Below are 21322 nucleotides of genomic sequence, written 5' to 3'. Positions count from 1 at the left end.
GAAGCACAGCTCTAAATTTCAGCACGCAACTCTACAGTTCTGCCTAGTATATACGTACAGTACTTGGGCCATGGTCAACCGCACAAAAGTCGAAAAGACAAAAATAAAGCACACGCTGCTCGCGCCCGTTTCGGAACATTGCTGCGCACTTGCATCGAGGCGCGTGTTGCTGAATTGATATCAGTGGCGATGCGAAGTCAAAGCTATTGCGAGTTCAAGCTTCTTTTTTTCTTTATAAACTGTCGTAATACATCAGCAAGTTAAAGGTTACGTATTTTCAACAGTGTACTAATAGATATAACTGAAAAATAAATCATCTTTGTATGAGAAAGAAAATGACGTAACCGAGACCGAAAGCATAGCGAAAAAATGGCAAAAGTACTGGGCTTTTGCGCGCGGTGTCCAGCAGCAACGTTACTAGACCTCCAGCAGTGCGTGCAAAAGTCGTGCTAAATTGCAAAATAATTAATTTAATGCTTTTGCTCTCCTAGCTTCCCATTGTTAGGCATTAGAGACAATTTGCTTGTATTTCTGCGGCATAGTGCGTGCATCGACTCATAACGCACAATGTACGATCAATGCACGAGAGCTTTGAATGTGCAAGAGATGTCCAAATCATAAGGACATTCCACGTCCTCTGGATGACCCTTGATTGCCACGTACTAGTCGAACATACTATAGATGTAAACTGGACGTCGTTAAATGTCTTGGATATTTGGTCTTTTGTGGTACATCCAATGGATATTTGTGGTTCACTGGGTTAGGGTTTGGAACATTCAATAAAAAATGTTTGGTCGCCTGTCACGTCATCCGTGCTGCTGAGCACGAGGGTTCGACTTTCAGGCATGGCGGCCGCATTTCGGTGGGGGTGGTAAGCAATTAAGAGCGCTCGTGTACCGAACATTGAGCACACGTTAAATATAATCTTGGGTGGTCATAATTAATCTGGAGCCCTCAAGTACAGCATTTGTCACGGTTCATGCATTGCTTTGGGACATTAAACCCAATCAACCATCGTCGCCATGTTAGAACTTGATAGTGCATGATCGTGCAAGACCTACGTTGTTCGATCATCGTAGGTCTGTTGACCGAACACCGTAGGTCATAAAATCGTATCTTGCACCACGTTTTCTAAATGATTCTATTTCGTTGAACAGCTCGGCTATAATGTTATAGCTGGGAAATCCTATATTAGCGCTGATTGACGATGTAATTAAGCTCTCTCTCTCTCTCTACTCATGATTGCGCAGAGTTCTTCAAGGAGCTGCTGAAGACGTCCAAGAAGGACTTCCACGGCATGTTCCTGCGCACGTATGGCATGCAGTATGACACCAACTCGTACATCTTCCACGACATGTTCGACCAGCTGGAGAAGTACTACCGCACAGGCGGCGTCGACCTGGTGGACGCGCTGGACGGCTTCTTCCTCGAGCTGTACCGCAAGATGTTCCAGGTGATGAACACGCAGTACGCGCTCAGCGAGCGCTACCTGCAGTGCGTCAGCGACTACCGCGACGAACTGCGCCCCTTCGGCGACGTGCCCCAGAAGCTGACGCTCGAGGTGAAGCGCTCCTTTGTAGCCACGCGCACCTTCGTCCAGGCGCTGGCCGTTGGCAGGGACGTCATACAGAGCGTCATGGAGGTATGAATGAGCGCTTATTTACTCCGTTCTTCATGCACGGTATATGCCATGTATATGCACTTACACCCTTTAGGGCTTATCTTGTTCTCCAACAGTAATGGTCATCTTGTGGGCTTTTCTTCTCTTTAACGCTGTGCGCCCGTCATACGCTTACATAGCGTTTGTGATTACCAAGTATCGCAGTGTGTTAGAGAAAAAGAAAGTTCACGCAAGTTAGATGACGATTATTATCTGTGGTCAGGATAAGCCCCAAAGAGTGTAAAGTTGTTTTTGAGTATACGCTTTAGAAAGACAATGGAATGCTGACGACTCCCTCATGCGTGAATAGCTTTGTTCCATTTCTGTTTTATGAAATTACTCTATTTATGTCCACAAGGTCATATATCCTCAGCTTTAATGTCACGTAGGGTACCATAGAATGGATATTCCTCTATACTTTACTGAGGGAACGCTTAATGGGATGGTCAACATTTTCTTTTTCTTTCTTTTTAAAAATTTTCTTCTTCTTCTTCTTGTTGACATTAAGAATAACTGCAGTGCCGCCGCATATTCCTAACATCGTCTGCGTGCAGGTGAAGGTAAAACCGGTAAAACTGACCAGCCGAACTAGGAATCTTGCCCCTGGCCACTTGCAATGCAGCATAACATTCGTTTTTTTTTTTTTTTATTAGTGTTCACAAATTGAAATGAAAGAATTCTCCAATTTAAGGTTCCAGCTGATCATATATTACCTGCCAGGTGCATACCTGGAATACATCCGCTCCTTTCACGAAGGGTCTCGATTTCACTAATTACCACTGCGTCTCTATCTTCGATTACACAGTGCTCTGTGGTGCCCTGCCATCGCTGACGGGAGCCAGATTAATTCCCGCACTGCCTGCCTCATGCATGGATATTTGGCGCGAAAGCCACACGCGGTGTAATCATCGAGGCCACGTGCCAAGTCGTCTCACCTCAAAATTCCGAAGTGTGTTCCCCCTTCCATTTTATTTCATTCGCATTGAGGTTAAACAAGGTTAAACTAAACTTGATGCGATTATTGTGTAGGTGCATACGTGAGTTCTAGACCTGTACGTAAAGCAGCAGGCATACGTCTGTGTAGTTTCGTATTTCCCGCGACAGACGCTGACAGGGCTGACGTCCCGTTCGTTGCAGAAATCATGTGCGATTGTAGAAGAGAGCGTGACAATAAAGAATAAAATTGACAAAAAGAAAAGATGGGAAGGAAAGAACACTTAACCTGTAGTGGACACGTCGAGCTTTTCGCTGCGAACGTCACGAGAATTTCCGTGTTTTGTTTGATTCATCCTCATCCACGTAATCTGGGGACATATTCTGCGATAATCACTTTCGGCGATAGTATCGCTCCGACCAACAGGCAGGCGCTGATTGGCTGGTTGAGCAAAATTGGAGCAGCTGATTGGCTGGTTGAGCGCTACGTCACGAAAATGCGATAGTATCGCCGAAGTGATTGTCGCAGAATACGTCCCCTCCTGGTGCTCTCTCTCTGTCTCTCTCTCTTTCTCTCGCCATCGATCTTTATGCATGGCGAGAGGGACATGAAAGCGCTGGCTGTACCTTATTCTATGGCGGACTAGTTAGATGCGCCAGCACACACTCTTATTCGGTCAGTGCTCACTTAGCGCATATGAACATATACGCATGTCCAATGTTTCATGGATGCACAGAAAGGTACAGGTCGCTATTCACGGCCATTTGTAGAAGCCCGCTGTCACACTATCTGGAGCCGATAAGCACTGCAGATTATCCTTATTCTTTGCCCCTTCATGGCTCGTACAGTCACTGCGTGTGTTTTGTAATAGGGAGAACTCATTAAAGCAAACATTCTTTTTCTTTATCATAAGGAAATGAACGGGTTGCTAGCACATGCTGTGAATGAACTCCATACAGTGGGACATCTATTTACCATTCTTATCACGCATCGACACTAAGTTGGCTCAGTTTTCAACCGATCATATGTGCAAAGAGGGCCTCCTCTGAATTATTTACGGATGTTATCTGTAACTGTTAAGAAACAGGAAGACAGTGATGCGGATTAGAGAGAAAATGGGAGTAGCCGATACCCTTGTTGGAGATTAAGAGGAAGAAATGGAATTGGGCAGGCCACATAATGCATGGGTCAGATAATCGATGGTCTGTTAAGGGAAGGGAAGCACTGTCGCGGACGACAGGGAACTGAGTGGTGTGATTACATCTGGATGTTTACAAACATAGGATGCTGGCACAAGGTAGGGGTAATTGGAGATTGATGAAAAAGGCCTTCGTCCTACATTTGACATAAATTAGGCTAATGAGGATGATGATTATCTGGTGTATTTTAGCAGGGCTACCTCCATCTCCTCACAGTGAAGATGATGTGATAAATATGCAGTGTGTGCAAGGTCAACTAAGTCTAATTGGAGACAAAACATGTGATACCAGTCACTTCCTTGCCCAATAGGCCGGAACTCGATTTGTAAAAAATGTGTCAACTTGCTATTTATCATTTCCTTGCTTCATATGTCAGAATTTAATAAGTAAAAATTGCATGAATTAACATACTGTGCAAACTATTAAGTCATAAATCCTCAGAAAGACAATTACTGCAAATGCTAGACAGATTGCAGTTTCCTCCTTTTGTAAAGAATGTTATGCGTACATCGTACAGTATTGACTTGTTCACTGTGAAAATCCTTAAAACTAATGCATTGCAGTTGTCTTTATGATTGCAATTAGCACACTGTTGTGCTGTACCAAACATCACAGAGCCATTCCTAATGATTGCCATTGCAGGTTGGCCCTTCTGCCAACTGCAGCCATGCACTCATGAAGATGAGCTACTGCCCACACTGCCATGGCCTACCAAACTTGAAGCCCTGCTCCTCGTACTGCCACAGTGTCATGCGAGGTTGCCTGGCCCACCACATGGAGCTCGACAGCGAGTGGGGCTTATTCATTGGTTAGTACCAGACCCTGTTCTAGACATATGTGACCTCATCCCATGTAGGTTTCTTTCCCCTTGCAAATACTGCAGTCAGTGACGTGTCAACAATGCAGCGACAAATGCCACTCAAAGGGAACACGGCCAGCAAATCACGTCACTCCACTCTTCCTCTCTCCTCAACTTTGGTTATCTTGGACACTTCCTTGTTGTAAATGTTCTGTTGTACTTCATATAGGAGGTCACTAAGTTCCCTCTATTTTTCTATTTTCTATTCAATTTTCTATTCCAAGTTTTCTATTCAAACAACCTTCTTTGTGCTGCAAAATGTCTATTTGTCCCGCACTTGGCGATTTTGGCTATTCGTGCATGTGGTGTGGGATGCTCATTATTGTTGAGTAACTGTGCACCCCGTCTTCATGACTATGGCATCTACAAAGGAAGTGTTTCTGGAAGCACACACAAACAGCTGGCAAATACACCAAGCTTTTTTGGGAGAAGCATCCTAGCATTCTTGACTTGGCAGTGATTTTAATACAAATAATATGAATAGATCAGATCATTAATTCTTTTTGAAGTACATTTTGTTTTTATGCAAAGACGTCACTATCACTTGTCTGCGTATCGACTAATGCCCTTGAATGCCATTTCAGTAATGGAATGAGCCTCGAAGTACCGCAGGCACAGTACAAATAAGTTCTGACAGGCACCCTACCCTTGCATGCTTGTTAATGTGTAGCTTTCCCGCACCAGTGCTCTGCTTCCTGTGGGCGCCCATTATTGTTTGATGCATACGCACGTGTGATGGGGACAAATGATATTTCGCAACGTGGCTCATGATTTTGAGGCATACTTCAAACAATTCAGTTGAAAGCCAATGTAAAACTGAAACAGCAAGTGATGTCCTAGAGATGGCAGGCACGACACCATATATATTTGTTTTATCGAACACCACTATTCTGTTTCATTGTGTAACTGCTGCATATTGAATATGACCGGTCAGAATAAGAAATAGTTAGTGACATTTATGCATCAGTGTAAGCAAAACAACATTGAGTGAAATCTTTTCTCATTCACAAACTATGCTCAGTTGTGTTGTTCCCCCTTTATTAAATATGTATGTTGCTGCCAGTGGCTCAGCAGTCTTTTGGATGCCATGGCTGGTGGCACGGGTAGTAGCACTGTGCCACCATCTATGGTGGCTCAGTGGCTATGGCAGTCCGCTTCAGAGAGCAAGATTGCGGGTTTGATTCTCAACCACAGTAGGTGCACTTGAATGGGCACAAATGTGAAAACACCCATGCGCAGTAGATTTAGTTGCGTGTTAAAGAGCCCCAGGTGGTCAGAATTAATCTAGAGACCTTCACCACAGCATCCTTCATAGCCAACTATGCCAGCTTCGGGACACTAAACCCCACGAATCAATCAGCCAGTAACACCATGCCACTGCCATTCACTCATTGTGAAAAAGCAAGTTTGAAAAAAAAAAAAATCCCGATGCCAACAAGCCTCACTAATGCAGTATTGACCTTTTGCAAAATTCATGCGCGCCTCATAATCAGATGGTGGTTTTGGCACGTGAAACCCCATAATTAATTATTGCAAAATTCTGGAAGTCTGCTCCTCTGCAGTGTTCTGTTCTAACCATATACTTTCGTCCAAAGCCCACAGTGTTACAGCTAGTGCAGAGCACACTTTATTCTCTCTCTCCCTCCATTTTGCGAGTAATTGATGGCTATCACAGCTCTAACTCATCCCTGCTTGTCCTCTGAAATCCCCTAGCTTAGCACAAATGGTCTCCAAAAGGGCCAGTGACATTCAAAGCCGAAAGTGTTAAGATTTGGAAGTGGCTTACCAAGGCCAAATGGCATTTCGCTCTTTGCTTTCAAGTGAAAAAGTACATATGTGCCTGTGAGCAAAAGCTTCTGGTTAGGGTGGAGATGCTCAGGAAACATTAACAGGATTTTGCAAACTTTTAATTAGTGATCACGTTGCATGGTGTAGGATGTTGAATGGCACCATGATAGTGGCATATCTGCCTCACTTATGGTTGTTTCATTTTCTACAGATGCCCTCATGAACCTGGCAAACCGTCTGGAGAGTTCCTTCAACATTGAGTCGGTCGTGAACCCAATAGGAGTGAAGATATCCGAAGCTATCATGGATTTCCAGGAGAATAGGGCAACTATTCTGCAAACGGTGAGCAAACTGTGTGTTACAGTGAAATCACTGACTCCCCCCCCCCATTTGTTGTTCTTGTGTTAGCCTAAATTTAACTGCCACTGTTCGTCTTAATTATGAATGTTATTTTCTGAACCAATTTCTGTTCACTTTATATTGTGGGGATGCGCGACTCTCACTCGTCCCCTGATGTTGTTACAATATACAGAGGCTGTGTTGTCTTTTGGGTGACTGATACTTTGCTGTTAGCTTACCAAGCCTTCCCAATTTCTTTTTGCACAGTTAATGTGTGTCTGTTATTAACCTGACCAATTATAATGAGGCATTTTTTAAGTGAATTGTGAGATTTCAGTGAATGCTAACTTTGGCAGACACAAAGTAAACTTGCTGCTGTTTCTTGCTGTGAAATATTTTTCTAAGCAAGTCTCGCTATTTGTGAAAGATGTGCCACAGCATCGACATTATTCACTTGCTGTAAATATGCAGCAGGAATGCTTTCTGAGTCTGGCAGGTGATACATACAGTTTACAATTAATGCGCATGCAGTCAACAGTACATGACTCAGTTATAGTGGTGCACACTTTATGGGTGCCCTGGCCATAGACAACAAGTACGCAAAGGAATGGGCTGTTGCATATTTCGTTTTATTGCTAAAGGAACTATACGAATGCTCGAGGTGCATTTGCGCCGTCGCAGTGCTGTCGCAGCATCAGTGTTCATGCTCACACAGATATTAGCATTTCTGCTGAGCAGCTTTGTGCATATCACATTGTCGTGCAGACAACACTAGTTTGAGCAGGACGGACAGTAAACGTCAAGCTAAATCTATCTAATCCCTTCTTTTTGCGCTGACAAACGCGGGCGGTTTTCCTTCAGTATCATTTTAAGTTAAGGACCGCACAAAGAGCAATGGAACGAAAAATCTTAGGACTAACGTTAAGAGACGGGAAGAGAGCGGTGTGGATCAGAGAACAAACGGGGATAGCCGATGTTCTAGTTGACATTAAGCGGAAGAAATGGAGCTGGGCAGGACATGTAATGCGTAGGATGGATAACCGATGGACCATTAGGGTTACAGAATGGATACCAAGAGAAGGTAAGCGCAGTCGAAGTCGGCAGAAAACCAGATGGGGTGATGAAGTTAGGAAATTTGCAGGCGCAAGTTGGAATACGCTAGCGCAAGACAGGGGTAATTGGAGATCACAGGGAGAGGCCTTCGTCCTGCAGTGGACATAAAATATAGACTGATGATGATGATGATGATCATCATCATTTTGTGCACCATCAAGGTGCCACACATGCAACCCCGTTGGCAGTGCTCATTACCATGCCAGCATTCCGAGACGCCTTTAGTGCAATGCTAAAACTTGCTGTAACTTTCAGTGCTTGCATTTGACTGAGACTGCCAATTTCTTTCTTTAGTTTTTTGATCATTGTGTGGGCAATTACTGTTCAGCAACATGTACACTGGTGCTTTATGTTAAGAAAAAGCGTTTTTTTAGCACTAATACTAAATCACATCACATTCCTAATAAACATATGCATAGTTGATTAGCTTGCACCATCTTTACAGTGTCATTAAAGAGTTGACTGGGGCCTTCTTGAACCTGTTTCTCATGAACAAGATGCACCATCAGTTGGAACTCATTATCGCGCCACAGTATCCGACGACAATGCAGTTCATATTAATTATTCAAATATTTCGGCATCCACTCGTCTCACGCCTTTGCCAGTAACATTAAATCAGCATGTTGCTTTGATAGCACATAAAATTCTGCGCCTTCTTTCGTCTTGGAAGAAACCTATTGCAGATTACACCATTGAAACTAATAAAACGATGTTAAATATTTTGCAAAAGTTTGCAGACCATGTATGCCTTGAAAATAAAACTTGCCTTTCTCACATCCTATACATGTTGGCTGAAATTGTTGAGCACTTCAAAATGCGTGTTCTGGCTTAACCAAATGCACTGCATGCCTCCATATTTCATGGTGCAGGGACATGCGTCATAAAAATTTACACTTTTCGGTGAAGCTGTTGCCTGGGCCCCTAAACCACCTCTAATACTAATTCAAGAAAGTTGCATGCTCTTCGCTGAGCTTTTCTGGTAACTTCTTCACACGTTGTGATGCCAACAGGGTCATGCATGTGATGCCACCAGGGTTAAAGCTGTTAGTATGTCTATACATGAGGAACACATCAGCAGTTCCGATCTGTCTGTTAGCATGTCTTTGCCATTCAGTCGCACGCCTGCTCGTTCTCGTCGTCTTGCTTGCATGTCATGTGCAATCAACTGACTTCACTTCGTATGCATGTTTTGCACTGCACACATGGCAGCAACAACATTTAGGTAGCTGAAAAGCGCGGAATCCTGAGAAGCGGGAGTTGATGGTGCATTAAAACAAGAAAAGAGAGCGCCAACAGGATGTTCGCGAAGTGGGGGGGGTTAGGTAAATTGAGGTAGAAAGTGCTCGCTCACCTTCAAGCTCGGAGTAATTATGGGAGCCCGTTAAAGCATTTAATCACGATGGTAGATGCAAATATCTTTCGTGTACATATTAGGAGTTGCGAAAATACATGTGCATTTTTCCCCTCTTTCCTGCCCACTGCCGCACAGCTGTATGACAAGTGTGGCAGGCTTCGTCTGGCCCGCCGTGGCAGCGGCCAGGAGCTGCACTTTGAGACGCTGAAGTTTGGAGGCACGGGAGGCGGCCAGCAGCCTGCAATGAGGCCGACCACTGCAGCGGGGACCAGCATGGACCGGTTGGTGCAGGGCATCAAGAAACAGATTCGCGCCACTCGCTCAATGTGGTCCCAGCTGCCCGATCGCATGTGCCGCCAGCCGTCGGCACAGTCACCACCTCCCGAGGAGGAGTGCTGGGATGGACTGAATCGTGCAAAGTGAGTACTGGCGGGGGACGCCTTTCCAATTGGCATGGTAGAAAATTACACCACTGCATCAATGGAAAGTTTAGTAAAACTGAAAGTTATCCCAAGTTAATGTCAATTCATCTTTGTAAAACATCGCAAGACGAGTACTGAAATTGGAACTGTGGAACTTATTAGAAGACAGCTTACTTTTCTTAATCACATGCATTCTTTAAAACCTAATTTGCACACTCTTTCACTATAGTGGCTTGCGTCCGTCTTCTTTTTTTTTATGTGGTTATCGTTCTTAGCCTACTAACCTCCACTTTGGTGTGCTCCTATCTCACCCCGTACTGTATGATAACTTGGGCCACTGGGTCTGTGCCCATTCTCGGCCAATGCCCCAGAATAGATGTGCACTCAAATTAGACAAGCAGGAAAAGAGTGCAAGAAGTGAAGGCAGCAACAGAAGCAGCCGAGTGTGGAGAAGGAATTCAAGTGAAAAAGCATGGACCTGAGCATGCACTGAGAGAGGCTGCTTCTTCTTGCCTCTTGTCCTGCTTGAGCCTTTGGAGCGAGGACCGTCGAGCTACAGTGAAGTCAGGAAGTCTGCTACAGAGAAGTGCTTAAAAGTGCATTCCGTTTGCATCATTTCGTACAAACATCTATGTCGTTAAGAGTTTTATTTTGCATGAAATTTACATTGAACATTTGTGCAAACGTCAAAGGAAGCTTAACCCTTTGCGGTCCGTTGTCGGGCAGGGCCCGACAACACAACACGGCCCTAGCGGTCCGCTGTCGGGCACCGCCTGACAAGGGTGTTCGGGGGTTAAATTTGCGGTTTTTCTCACTGCGATCCGTGCGCATTCTTTGTATACATAATGCGCCATCTCTTGAGGGATAAACAAACTTTGTTTGTTGAAGTTTACTTCTTTTTGCACTAAGGTGCAGCACAATGTTCAGCACGGCTTCTGGATACCAGAGCGTTCTCACTTACGCGCGGAACAGCACATTCGCGTGCAATAAACACGATGCGCCATCTCTTGAAGGATAAATAAACTTTGTTGGAGTTTACTTCTCTTTGCACTAGGGAGCAGCACAATGTTCAGCACGGCTTCTGGATACCAGAGATTCTCACTTGCGCGCGCAACCGCACGTTTGTGCGGTTCGCTGAGAGCATGACCACTTTTTCACCGCATGTGTTTTACGGTGGTGCATTTAGTGAACGCTTCTAGAGGTTTCCATTGTCAATAGCTTTATTTTGAGGTGCACACAGCTGCAGAATCATGGTGAGAAAGAACAGTGACACCTGCAGTACCGCCGCAACCTCACCCTACAGCTGGTGTGTGACGCGAGGGCTAGAGCCAAAAAGCGAGGCCCGTCTGCGTGGAAGGAGTGCGAGGAAACGCTAGATGGGAGGAGCCATTTCATCTACAAGCTCCCAGGCCAAAGCAGCAAGGACTGTGCCGCTTGTAGCGATCGAAAAACAAATGGAGGCACGAGGGAAACTTTTTCTGCAAAACCTGCAGTAACAACCCTGCCCTGCACCCAGGAGAATGCTTCGAGCGGTATCACACGCTGCTCAAATATCGATAGAGGAGTTGCCTGCAGAATGCAAGAGAAAAAATAAATATCCTGAGAGTTTTTCTTCCACAGTTGGTGGTTTTGTTAGCGGCACCAGAAACTGGCAAAATAGTTTCGGACCGGAACAGCCGGAAAGTGGGTAAAAGTTTCGGACCGCAAAGGGTTAAACCTGATTCCCACATAACTGTGGGATTTGTGCTATTCGCAACGAACCCGATCAGCAATGCAAGTCTCATAATGACCACTACAGATTTTAAATAAAGGTGTCTTCAGCCAATACAGTGTGATTCCTATGTTTCTTGAATGCTAATTGCATTAATGTTGACAATCATCGCGAGATGGGTTCTGCCGAAAGTTTCTTTTTTTTTTCAGTGATTGTTTTAGGCACTTTGTGACATTGTGTTTAAGTCCTTTGTTTTTAACTGATGGTGTACACAATCATATAGTTGCCTACAATCATAGTTGCCGTTCAGAAAATGTACATCGGTACTGCTGTGTTTGACATTGCATTTTCACAGTGCTGTCATACTTTCACACCCTGCTGAGGTTAGAGAGATAACACTAGTGGTTTATAATCACAGGCTGCTAATATCATATTTACTCGTGTAATGCTCACCCTCATGTAAGGCCTACAACCCCACTTTGAAACGCAAAAATGAAAAAAAATATATATATAGGGCCTCCGAGATTGGGCTAGTGCATGCAACACAAAATGTTGGAAGCCATGTTGCACACTGGCTGACTTCCACAAGTTGCTACTAAATGGCACTAGTTGCTGTCCTTCTGATGATGACATGATCGTCATCACGGCCATATCCAATTGGGCCATGCAGCATATATTCAGTGCACTATTGGCTGAGCTGTGGATCGCTGTTTAGCTGCGTTGTGGTTTTGGGCACTTGAAGAGGGCATCGCTGCAATAAGTGTACGGGATGTGTGGTTTTGCTAGAGACCGTTGTCGAGAGCTTAAATGTGATGGCACTCTCAAACAGCGTGGATGGCACAGGGGACAAGCTTTTGGAGGGCACCAATGAGACGAGCTCGTCAAACGACATGGGTAGTGGAAGCTACAAGGTTAATTGATTAAAAGTGTTCATAATCGGCCACCAGTGGTTGCATTATTCTGCGTAGCTGTCGGATCACAGTTCGAGGCTTCAGTGAGAAGAAGCCATAAGCTTACTTCGTATAAGGCATGCGCATTGTTAAAAAGTTTTTAAAAAGTGCAGGCCCTACACGTGTAAATATGTAACTTGCCTTTTGTTTTGGAAGCCAATTTACAAAAATTACTTTGACTTAAACATGTCTGCTCATTGAGCTCTGGCAGGAGTTGCAGATTCTGGAATGCGGAGTATGCTTCAGGAGCTTAGCGCCCGCATGCATTCGTGCATTTGTTACATGCAGGATATGTTCTTGTTTGTTCAGGTCTGAAGGAGGAAACCACACAGTGGCAGGAGGCAAAACTCGAGGTTCGCACCAGCAGTTTCAGCAGCAGCCGCACAACAGCCACCACAGGGGTGGTGGCACAGAGTACACAAGTAGCAACGTGGTTATCAACCAGCTCATACTCACTCTCAAGATCATCACCAACAAGCTGAACCTGGCCTATGGAGGGCACGATGTACAGTGGCAAGACACCGGTAAGTGGCTGAAGAATTTTGTTGAGTCTGCTGCTTCATTTCCTGGTACTTTGCTACTGAAGCAGAACCTCGCTGCCAGCGTTAGCAGGTGTGCCCCTGCTTGGATTTTTCAAGAACTTGCTTTTGTGGTATATTGCTATGACTTCTCACTACGGTTATCTTGTTACTAAGTCAACCCTCAGCTTGAAGCCAAGGAAGAAAGCATATACTGCACAGAAGTTCTGCTTCAGTAGCTCTTCAAAACTTATAGTTTCTAAACTGGCCTACTGGCATTAAACAATGCTCACGGAGCATTGTTTAATTAAGCGTTAGATGTTTATTAATGAAGCAGTAGATGATTATAGACTAGTATAGTATAGCGTTTGCATTGGTTACAGAAGGAACAAAATGAACATGTGTGTTTGCTGCCGTAAAAGTTTACCCGCCGCAGTGGCTCAGTCAGCTAAGGCGTTGCACTGCTGAGCACGAGATCGCGGGATCGAATCCTGGCCGCGGCGGCCGCATTTCGATGGAGGCAAAATGCAAAAATGCCCGTGTGCTTGCGTTGTAGTGCACGTTAAAGAACCCCAGGTGGTCAAAGTTAATCCGGAGCCCTCCACTACGGCGTGCCTAATAATCAGAACTGGTTTTGGCACGTAAAACCCCAGAAAGAAGAATGCCGTAAAAGTTTGTGTTGGTTTCCACTATCTTGGAGTTGCTTGTTAATGCCACTTTAGGATCACTTTTACTGCAACAATAGTAACAGTATCATACATACCATGCAGCTTAGCAGTATAGCACCAATATCAGATTGAAAGAAATATGCCTGTACTGTAAATATTTCGTGCTACTTTTATGTTTTGCGACTGTTGGTAGTCTTTGAAGAAATATTATGCAAACTCTGCTAAATTATAACCAAGGAAGCAGTGAACATCATATATGGCAGCTTGTTTTGTAGTGTATTCTGGATAGACCTATGGTGAGTTGCAAGCTGAGAGCATACAACTCTGCAAATTATTCTGTTAGGTCGAAGTAATTGCACTATTGTGACTATCTCCCTGTTGTTAATGAAACTGCCACATCATTTGTTTTTCTACAGGACTTTCATTTCTCATACTACAGTGTGAATGTGTTCAGACAATGGCTTGCGTGTGAAATTCAGTGCAATCATGCTTGACATGGATTTAACTCTGCAGCTAAGTCTGTCTGGCCATTAACAAATGGCAAAGTGTGAGTGTGTGCTTCTGTTGTTGTGAGAGAGAAAATGCGAGTGCCCAGCATCAAATGTGGTCATAGAAAATATGTAGCTGTGAAAAATGTGCCTTTGCCTGGAGCATTCTCGCCAAATGTACGGAGCAACTTAGAAAGGGCATGACCAGTTTTCCATGCTTAAGCAAGCTTGTGTGGTTGTTCATTACAGCTGAACTCGATGATGACATGGGCAGTGGAAGCGGGAGTGGAAGTGGTGATGACGAGTACGAACCAGCGCCGACATCGACGACCCCCGACATTTTCTTCACCGGCTCGCTGCCAACGTCCGGCACAGTGCCCAAGCACCCCGTGACGCCACACACCAGCTCTGCACACCGTGTGCTGTGTGGTGCCCCTCTATGGCTCCTGGTCATCGCTCTGTTGCTCAAGAAATGCCTGAGCAGCAGCGTCTGACGTTCGTTCCTGATCCTACACCTCTTCTTCTACTTGGCGGCTGCACTGCCTGCCTGCTGCTAGTGCCTGAGTGGAAATTAGAAATGAAGAAGAAAAGAGAGCCTTGTACAACAGCAGTGCAAAGTGACTCTCGTGTGCCGAGTTCTCGTGCCTGTGATGCAGCGTGGTTGAGACATCTTCTGGACTCCTGCTGTCGCTTGTCTGTCAAGCGTGAAGCATTCTGTTGTGGCGCAGTGTGTGCACAAGTCGTGCATGGCCGTGGAAACTACAGCGCACAGTGCAACGTACTTTCTGGCTCTGGCATGACCCAGGGGTCAAGTTTAGGTGTGGACACTTGTCAAAGGCGTGATCAAGACTTGCACGGTGATGGGACTGACGCGTGTCAAAGCTGGTTTTGTGCGACTGTGCCCTGCTCCTTTTATTCTTCAATGTTTCCTTTGGACATGGACACATGTCATAAATGAACTTGTGTGGAAAGAACAGAGACACCTGTTGCAAATTGTGAACTCTCTATGGTTTGTAATTGCTACCAGTTGCAAACTCGAACGAATTGAGGACTGAAAAAAAAAAAAAGATGTAGGCCATAATCATCACAGTGGCATGCTTCTTTGTCAGTAGCAGAATGAGTAGCTCATGCAGCTACATTTTCTTTTTTTTTCCTTTTTCCACCCATAATACATGCAGAATCAAATGTCAGAACCATACCATACAGTTTGTGTTATGGCTGCATAAGCTAGCACCATCTTTAAATGTCCCTGTAACTAAAAGATAATATTTGGCATCATTTGTCTGGCTTCCTCAATACCACAAGGTGGCATGCTAGCCATTACTACTAACAATGAGCATCGACTCTGTGTAATTTTCCTTTAGCAATTTTCAAGTTGTGGCATACGCTACACTTTCGTTCTCTTATACAGGACTTCAAGCACTTGGCACTCTACACTTATTAGTTGTGTTGTGCATTAGGGTGTCTCAGTCACTTTCTTTTCTAAATTAGACCAACCTGGTGTTGGTCTAATTTATCTGTACTTCGATTTTTCACTCTAGCAACGAAAAAAAAGGAGGCTATGTCTCGCTTTCTTTGGGGCTGCAGTTTATTGTTTCTACATAGAAGCAGTGAAGATGTTTCGAATTCTTATGTTGGCATTTCTAGCATATCTTGGGTGCATGTGATGTTCTTCATGAAATATTACGTAACTTTTAAGTGCCTGAACTGTAACTTACTTCATTGTTCTGCTGCAACCACAGGAATATTTTATTTACAGGAATAATTAAGTTAGTTTCATTTTTAGCTTATGGTATCTTAGCTACAAATCAGTATTTAATTTTTAAAGAAAAAAGTCCATAACTGACACATTTCCATTAGCTCAATTTCTCGTAGTCCCGTTGCATTTTGAAAATAAATTGTGGGCACTGAACTTCACAAGACGACTTTTCTGGTGGAGAAATCAGTCCTCCAAGTTGTGCTGGGAAACAATTTGTTACAAATAGTGAGCAACTTTCAAGAATTAAATCTAACAAAAACTGAAGTTGCTTGCAGTGTTCAAGTATCCAGATGGGAGCTAACCCTGGCTAATCAAATTGCAGTCGTTGTGAGCATCTTATGTTTAGTACTTTCTGTGTGCCTGTTATGTTTGTCCAGAACAAGATAGGGCATTGCTAGATGAAGTTCACAATCATCATGAAGCCCTTTCCAACCTCACTGCACATCCATTGTGAAGTGGTTGTTGGCTAGGTAACACAACACTTCATTAACATGGTTGCTTAATGATCAATAACATTCTCTCAATAATGTTCTCAAGTTCATTTGAACATTTCTGTCAGTCTTATTCATGTGGCAGGAGCAAGGTTAGCTGCATGGCAGGTTGTTAAGTTGCTTCGCAAGTTATATTTTGTTGTTTAAGAATGAGGATTTTGCATCTAATGCACATTCGCCTCATCATTTTCAATTCTTACGTTAGAGCACATCCTTGGCAGTCATAGAACATAACCCTAACAGAGCTATACCGCACATTCTATGTGGTGAAGTAATAATGCGAATCAAGTCACTCAACATCGGCTCCTCTCCTTCAGTTGACGTCAAGTATTTAAAATCGTATTATTATTGTTTATCGTGTCTCCCAATTGAGGTGTTGAGAAAGTATTAGCTTTGAAACATTCAAAATCTACTTTTATTGGGTTGTGGAGGAGAAAGAGAGAATACCATTGTCTATCTACAGAGGTGTACAATCAGTGCAGAATGACATAGCCTTCTATACCTTTTACATGACACAGCATTTTGATTAATGCAGTCTCATCACTGTTTTTTTAGCACCCTAGACTATGTACTACATGTGAAGGTTTCAAGAACATTTCAAGCTCCTAGTTATCAGTTTCTGTTCCTTGTGATTTGTCAAAAAAGTATAGAATTATAGTGTGTGCACCATAAGTAGGTAAACGCAGACACATGATGCAAACATATCGGCCTCCTCTGTTGCAAGGCTTGTTTGTCGGTACAAGTGAACATTCTCATGGCAAAATATAGCAACAAAATTTAAGGTATATTTATTTTACCTGACATTAGCCATGAATGAAAGTCCATAAGTTGGTGCACAAAGTGCTTAGACTGAAAACGCCATTTGATAGCACGGTGCTATTGCTATCATTATTTAGCAGAATAATTCATTCAACCACCACTTGATCATCACTTCCTAATATAATTTATACTTCTTTAGTGTTTTGTAAAATTTTGAGCTCTATGCAAACAAAAGACTAACTTTGCTGTAACTGATCAATTTGAACTTGAGTTGTTGGTCTTGCTGCAGAACACCCATTTATACAAAACATGACAGACCTCCTGATTTGCTATATTAGTGTTCGTTGTCTCCAGGCCTGTTTGCATCAGGTACATCGTATTCGTTTCTGCAAGTACAATTAAACCAGTTTCAAATGCTTATGTCAGTTACGTTGCAGCAACAAAAATGCCCAATTTGCTGCTGTTCTAGCACTTAAGTTAATTGAGGCAGACAGCCTGTCAACAGTAGAGTTCTCCAGGGTTTTTGAATATGTGTGTTTTACATGACATTTTGTTGCCTCATTGTGTACGTCCTTTAAAAAAAAGTATTTCACCTGTGCTTCTTGGCCCTCTGCCCACCGAAATGCATTTATATGTGTTCAGAGTCTTCATTTCAAAGTGGTCCAAATGCTACTCATTTTTAGCATGATGGAGATAAGTGTTCATCAGTGCATTGGCTCCCTTTAACCACATACTTTGTACAACAGGTCACAGTTTTTTGCTGAATTTTCTATGCTTTTATTTGATAATGCATCATTTATGTGCAAACTTTTTTTTTTAACTCATGCTGTCACCGTAAAATATCTTTTGACACACCTGGTGAATAAATTAAGACACATGCACTTTCGTTCACACACGGTTATGTTCACATTTTGCACAAGAAGCTGTGCAAAATTGCACGCATACTGGGCGTGTTACCTACATTTTCATTTATTTGCTTATAAGAGCTTTCTCAGCAATGTATCTGCAACTACAGTTGAACCTCGATGCAGCGAGCATGGATATACTTAACTAATTATTCGATATAACGAAGTAAATCTGAAATGTTTCTTGTCGATATCTATGTGTAATGAATATGTCAGCTGTATATCCTTATAATGGATATTGAATATAATGAAAGTATTTTCACATCAGATGCGACGTCGCTCTACTGAGGTTCAACTGTTATTACTATTTATTACTGCGCTAAGCATCATATTATTTCAACTCTTTTTTCTTTTTTTGTTTCTTTAGTCACATTCCTGAAGAAGTAAATAGGTGGTACTGTTAACCACTGTTCAGCTTTCTTTATTTTTTCTTCTACTGCCAATCGAGTTTTCCCAGATGCACAGTGAAGTTATTGCTTCTCTCTGCCCATTTTCTCTATTATGTTGAGAGTCACGTGTGTTGTTTTAATATTGGCATTTTCTATGTGACTTAATTTATGCAGGCAGCAGACAGATGAGTTTACGTAGTGCTGTACCTAGCCTCTTAGTCTTATAGTCCACACTTTAATTATTTATTAATCTAAAACACTATCACCGCTTTGTAATATCCTCTCCAATTACAGTTTTCTCCGCATTTTCATGCCAGTGGCAAAAGCCATTCTGGCTTCTTATATTTTCACCGTGTGCGTGGTTGATGCTGTAAATTGACGATTTAGGCAGTATACGTGTTTGACGTGCTATTTATTAGGACTTGCAACATCTTTCAAGCTAGTGTACCTTCATTCTTTATATAGGTTTAGTAATGATTTCAAGTTAGCAGTGTGTTATTATTGTTGTAACTGCAACTTTAAAGCTGTTGTAAATGTCTGATTTCTTTGTGTATACATGCGTGGATGCTCATGTATATGTTTTGTTTTGTATGTATTTATAAAGCAGCTCGGTGTTTACTTTGGCTATCAAAAATACACAAGTGAGGGGTAGCAGGAAAAACAAAGTTGCGCAAAGGCATTCTCTGAAAGCTTGAAGTGTCACAAAATGAAGTATACGTATGTGCATTGAACTGGACTGATGATGGTTGTGACTATACTAACATTTAAGCTATACGTCGTTGGCACATTTAACATGTTGGTTTTATTCTTTCTCATGTTTCAGTCTTTTATGTGCTGATTTAATGCATAGTATGCTATGATTTGTACTGAAGTGCCAAATGCATGGCAGAATGAACGGCTCTCTCTGCTGCGAGCTACCTTTACCGATGCTGACTTTATTTGACCATTGTTGTCTGTATGTGTGATCACTCTTTGCCGTATGTATGTGTACATATTTATGTTCCAAATGAAGAAATTTATTGCTTTTCAAGCTGTCATTGTCTTAATGCGTCATCTTTCCATAGCAACAAATTATTTGCAAGCCTAATTGTGTTTGATCAGCAGCAACTTAATTATATCTTGGGTTCAGGGGATTAAGTTCATTAAAAAAAATGTTGCACATTTGTTGATATTTACTGAACAGTAATTCTCGGCTTTTATCATTAACCTTTTACAATAAATGCTAATCAATTTTTCATTTGCTTCTTTATTTATTGGGAAGGGGGTGGAGGCAAAGTTTCCTTCTTTCATGAAAGAGTGTGGTGAAAGAGTTTTTCTCTTGCCAATTCACATGAAAATTTATCCATTTCTTTGGCAACTTGTGCACTATCTATAGCTAGAATGATATGCTGTGGCCATATGAAAAACATAAACATGTTTGGCCCCACTTACCGCAGTGTGCAATAAGTGGGGCCTGCACACTCACGAGACATTAATTAAATTACATTCTCATTCAAATTCATTGTTACTTCCTATTACTTGTTTTCTCCCACCATAGGTATTGGGTTCGAGTGCCTTAAATAACTTTGCCCTAATTAACACCAAAGGTCGCAGATTCAACTCCCACCAAAGATTGTGGGTGCGAGCGCCTTAATTAACTATGTCTTAATTAACTTCGGCTTAATTAACACCGACGGTCGTGGGTTGGACTCCCACAAAAGGTTGTGGGTTCGAGTACCTTAATTAACGCCGCCCTAATTAACGCCAAAGGTTGTTGGCTCGGCTCCCACCAAAGGTCGAGGGTTCGACTCGCACCAAAGGTTGTGGGTTCGAGTGCCTTAACTCTCTATTAATTACCTGTGCCTTAATTAACTTAACACAAGCGGATTTCTGTCGTCGTCGTCGCCGTGAGGTTCTGTGTAAAGTCCAAGGGCGACAAAATCGTCGCCACGCGCCCTATGCTGTATGTGCGAGGGGACGCGCGCTTTCACGGAGAGCGAACGCACGGCGCAGATCAAACGCGATGTCTTCCGTCGTGCGGAAGGTGGGGGGGGGGGGGGGGGGGGGATGGGAGCTAGGTGACGTTTAGCTGCGGCACCAAATGCGTATCTTGCGAGCGGGCGCAAGGGGAACTGGCGACTCAACCTCCCACGCGAAAGGAGGAAAGTGGGAAGGCAGCGCGGGAGGGAGGGGTGTTGCTTCTACTTGCACTTTGCACGGCTGCGGGCTGTCGCGCGCACCGTATCTTGAGAGCGATCTCCACACGGCTCTGCCCTTAGTATGCGCTGATATTTCGCCGCTCAGTTTCCAGTTGAAGCGATAGACCGCACGAACCTTCGCTCGCTGCTGCCGCCGCGCTTCCTCACGCCAGCGTTTTGACAGTGCACGTGGTTGTCTGCGGTCAGCGCGCTGACAACATGTTTGTTAATTCAGTTAGTAAGCGAATGTTCTCAAGTTTACGCAGCCGATAAAAATATACTGTAGTAATATACTTACTCCGTATAGCTCTCTACTAATTTGCTATCGCAATTGATGCTTCGCCTTTCGGGCGAAACTGCGACTTCTCTTCTGCATCGTGTCTCTCTGTACTGTCTACATTAGATCTGTTAATGTATATGCTACCAAACTCTAGTCTACATTGGTCTACATAGCGCGGCAGCGCCCCTTGCGCCGAGGAGAGGCATTCTGCTTCAGCCGCTGCGCTGCGGCGCGCCTCCGTATACGCTCCACTAGATCAGTATTGTAGTTCACTATTGGGGGCGAGCTCCACCACTGGAAAATAAACTGACAACTCACCGTGCTGAATGAGAAAACAGTATCTTCTGCTTGCATCGCTAAACTAAAGCATGCTATCAAAACGATATGTCGCCTCAGCTCGCGGCGTAACATGTGTCATGATTAACTTCAGACGTTCCGAGCTATTGTTCCTGCTACCGGTGCCTGCGGACAAAAGTACGAATACGTTAGCGAGAATATTCCTACTGCTTAAGGCATTAGCAACAATAATGCTGGGCAGAAAACGACTAACCAAACCAGA

The 21322-nt window shown here is 43.5% G+C and overlaps 1 protein-coding gene across 1 annotated transcript in view; it reads left to right on the top strand.

The window, feature by feature from the left end:
• Positions 1-19336, top strand: part of LOC119441710 (glypican-6) — a 184780-nt gene extending 165444 nt beyond the window's left edge. The window contains exons 3-8 of the mRNA XM_037706305.2: positions 1251-1642; positions 4436-4601; positions 6652-6782; positions 9382-9665; positions 12639-12853; positions 14253-19336. Coding sequence (XP_037562233.1) covers positions 1251-1642; positions 4436-4601; positions 6652-6782; positions 9382-9665; positions 12639-12853; positions 14253-14497 — 1433 coding nt within the window. The 3' untranslated portion in view covers positions 14498-19336. The remainder of the gene's footprint in view (positions 1-1250; positions 1643-4435; positions 4602-6651; positions 6783-9381; positions 9666-12638; positions 12854-14252) is intronic.
• The last annotated feature ends 1986 nt before the right edge of the window (positions 19337-21322 follow it).

Source organism: Dermacentor silvarum, chromosome 2 (genome assembly GCF_013339745.2).
Source record: "Dermacentor silvarum isolate Dsil-2018 chromosome 2, BIME_Dsil_1.4, whole genome shotgun sequence".
NCBI classification, from domain to species: Eukaryota; Metazoa; Arthropoda; class Arachnida; order Ixodida; family Ixodidae; genus Dermacentor; species Dermacentor silvarum.
This window is presented reverse-complemented; position numbering and strand designations above follow the sequence as displayed.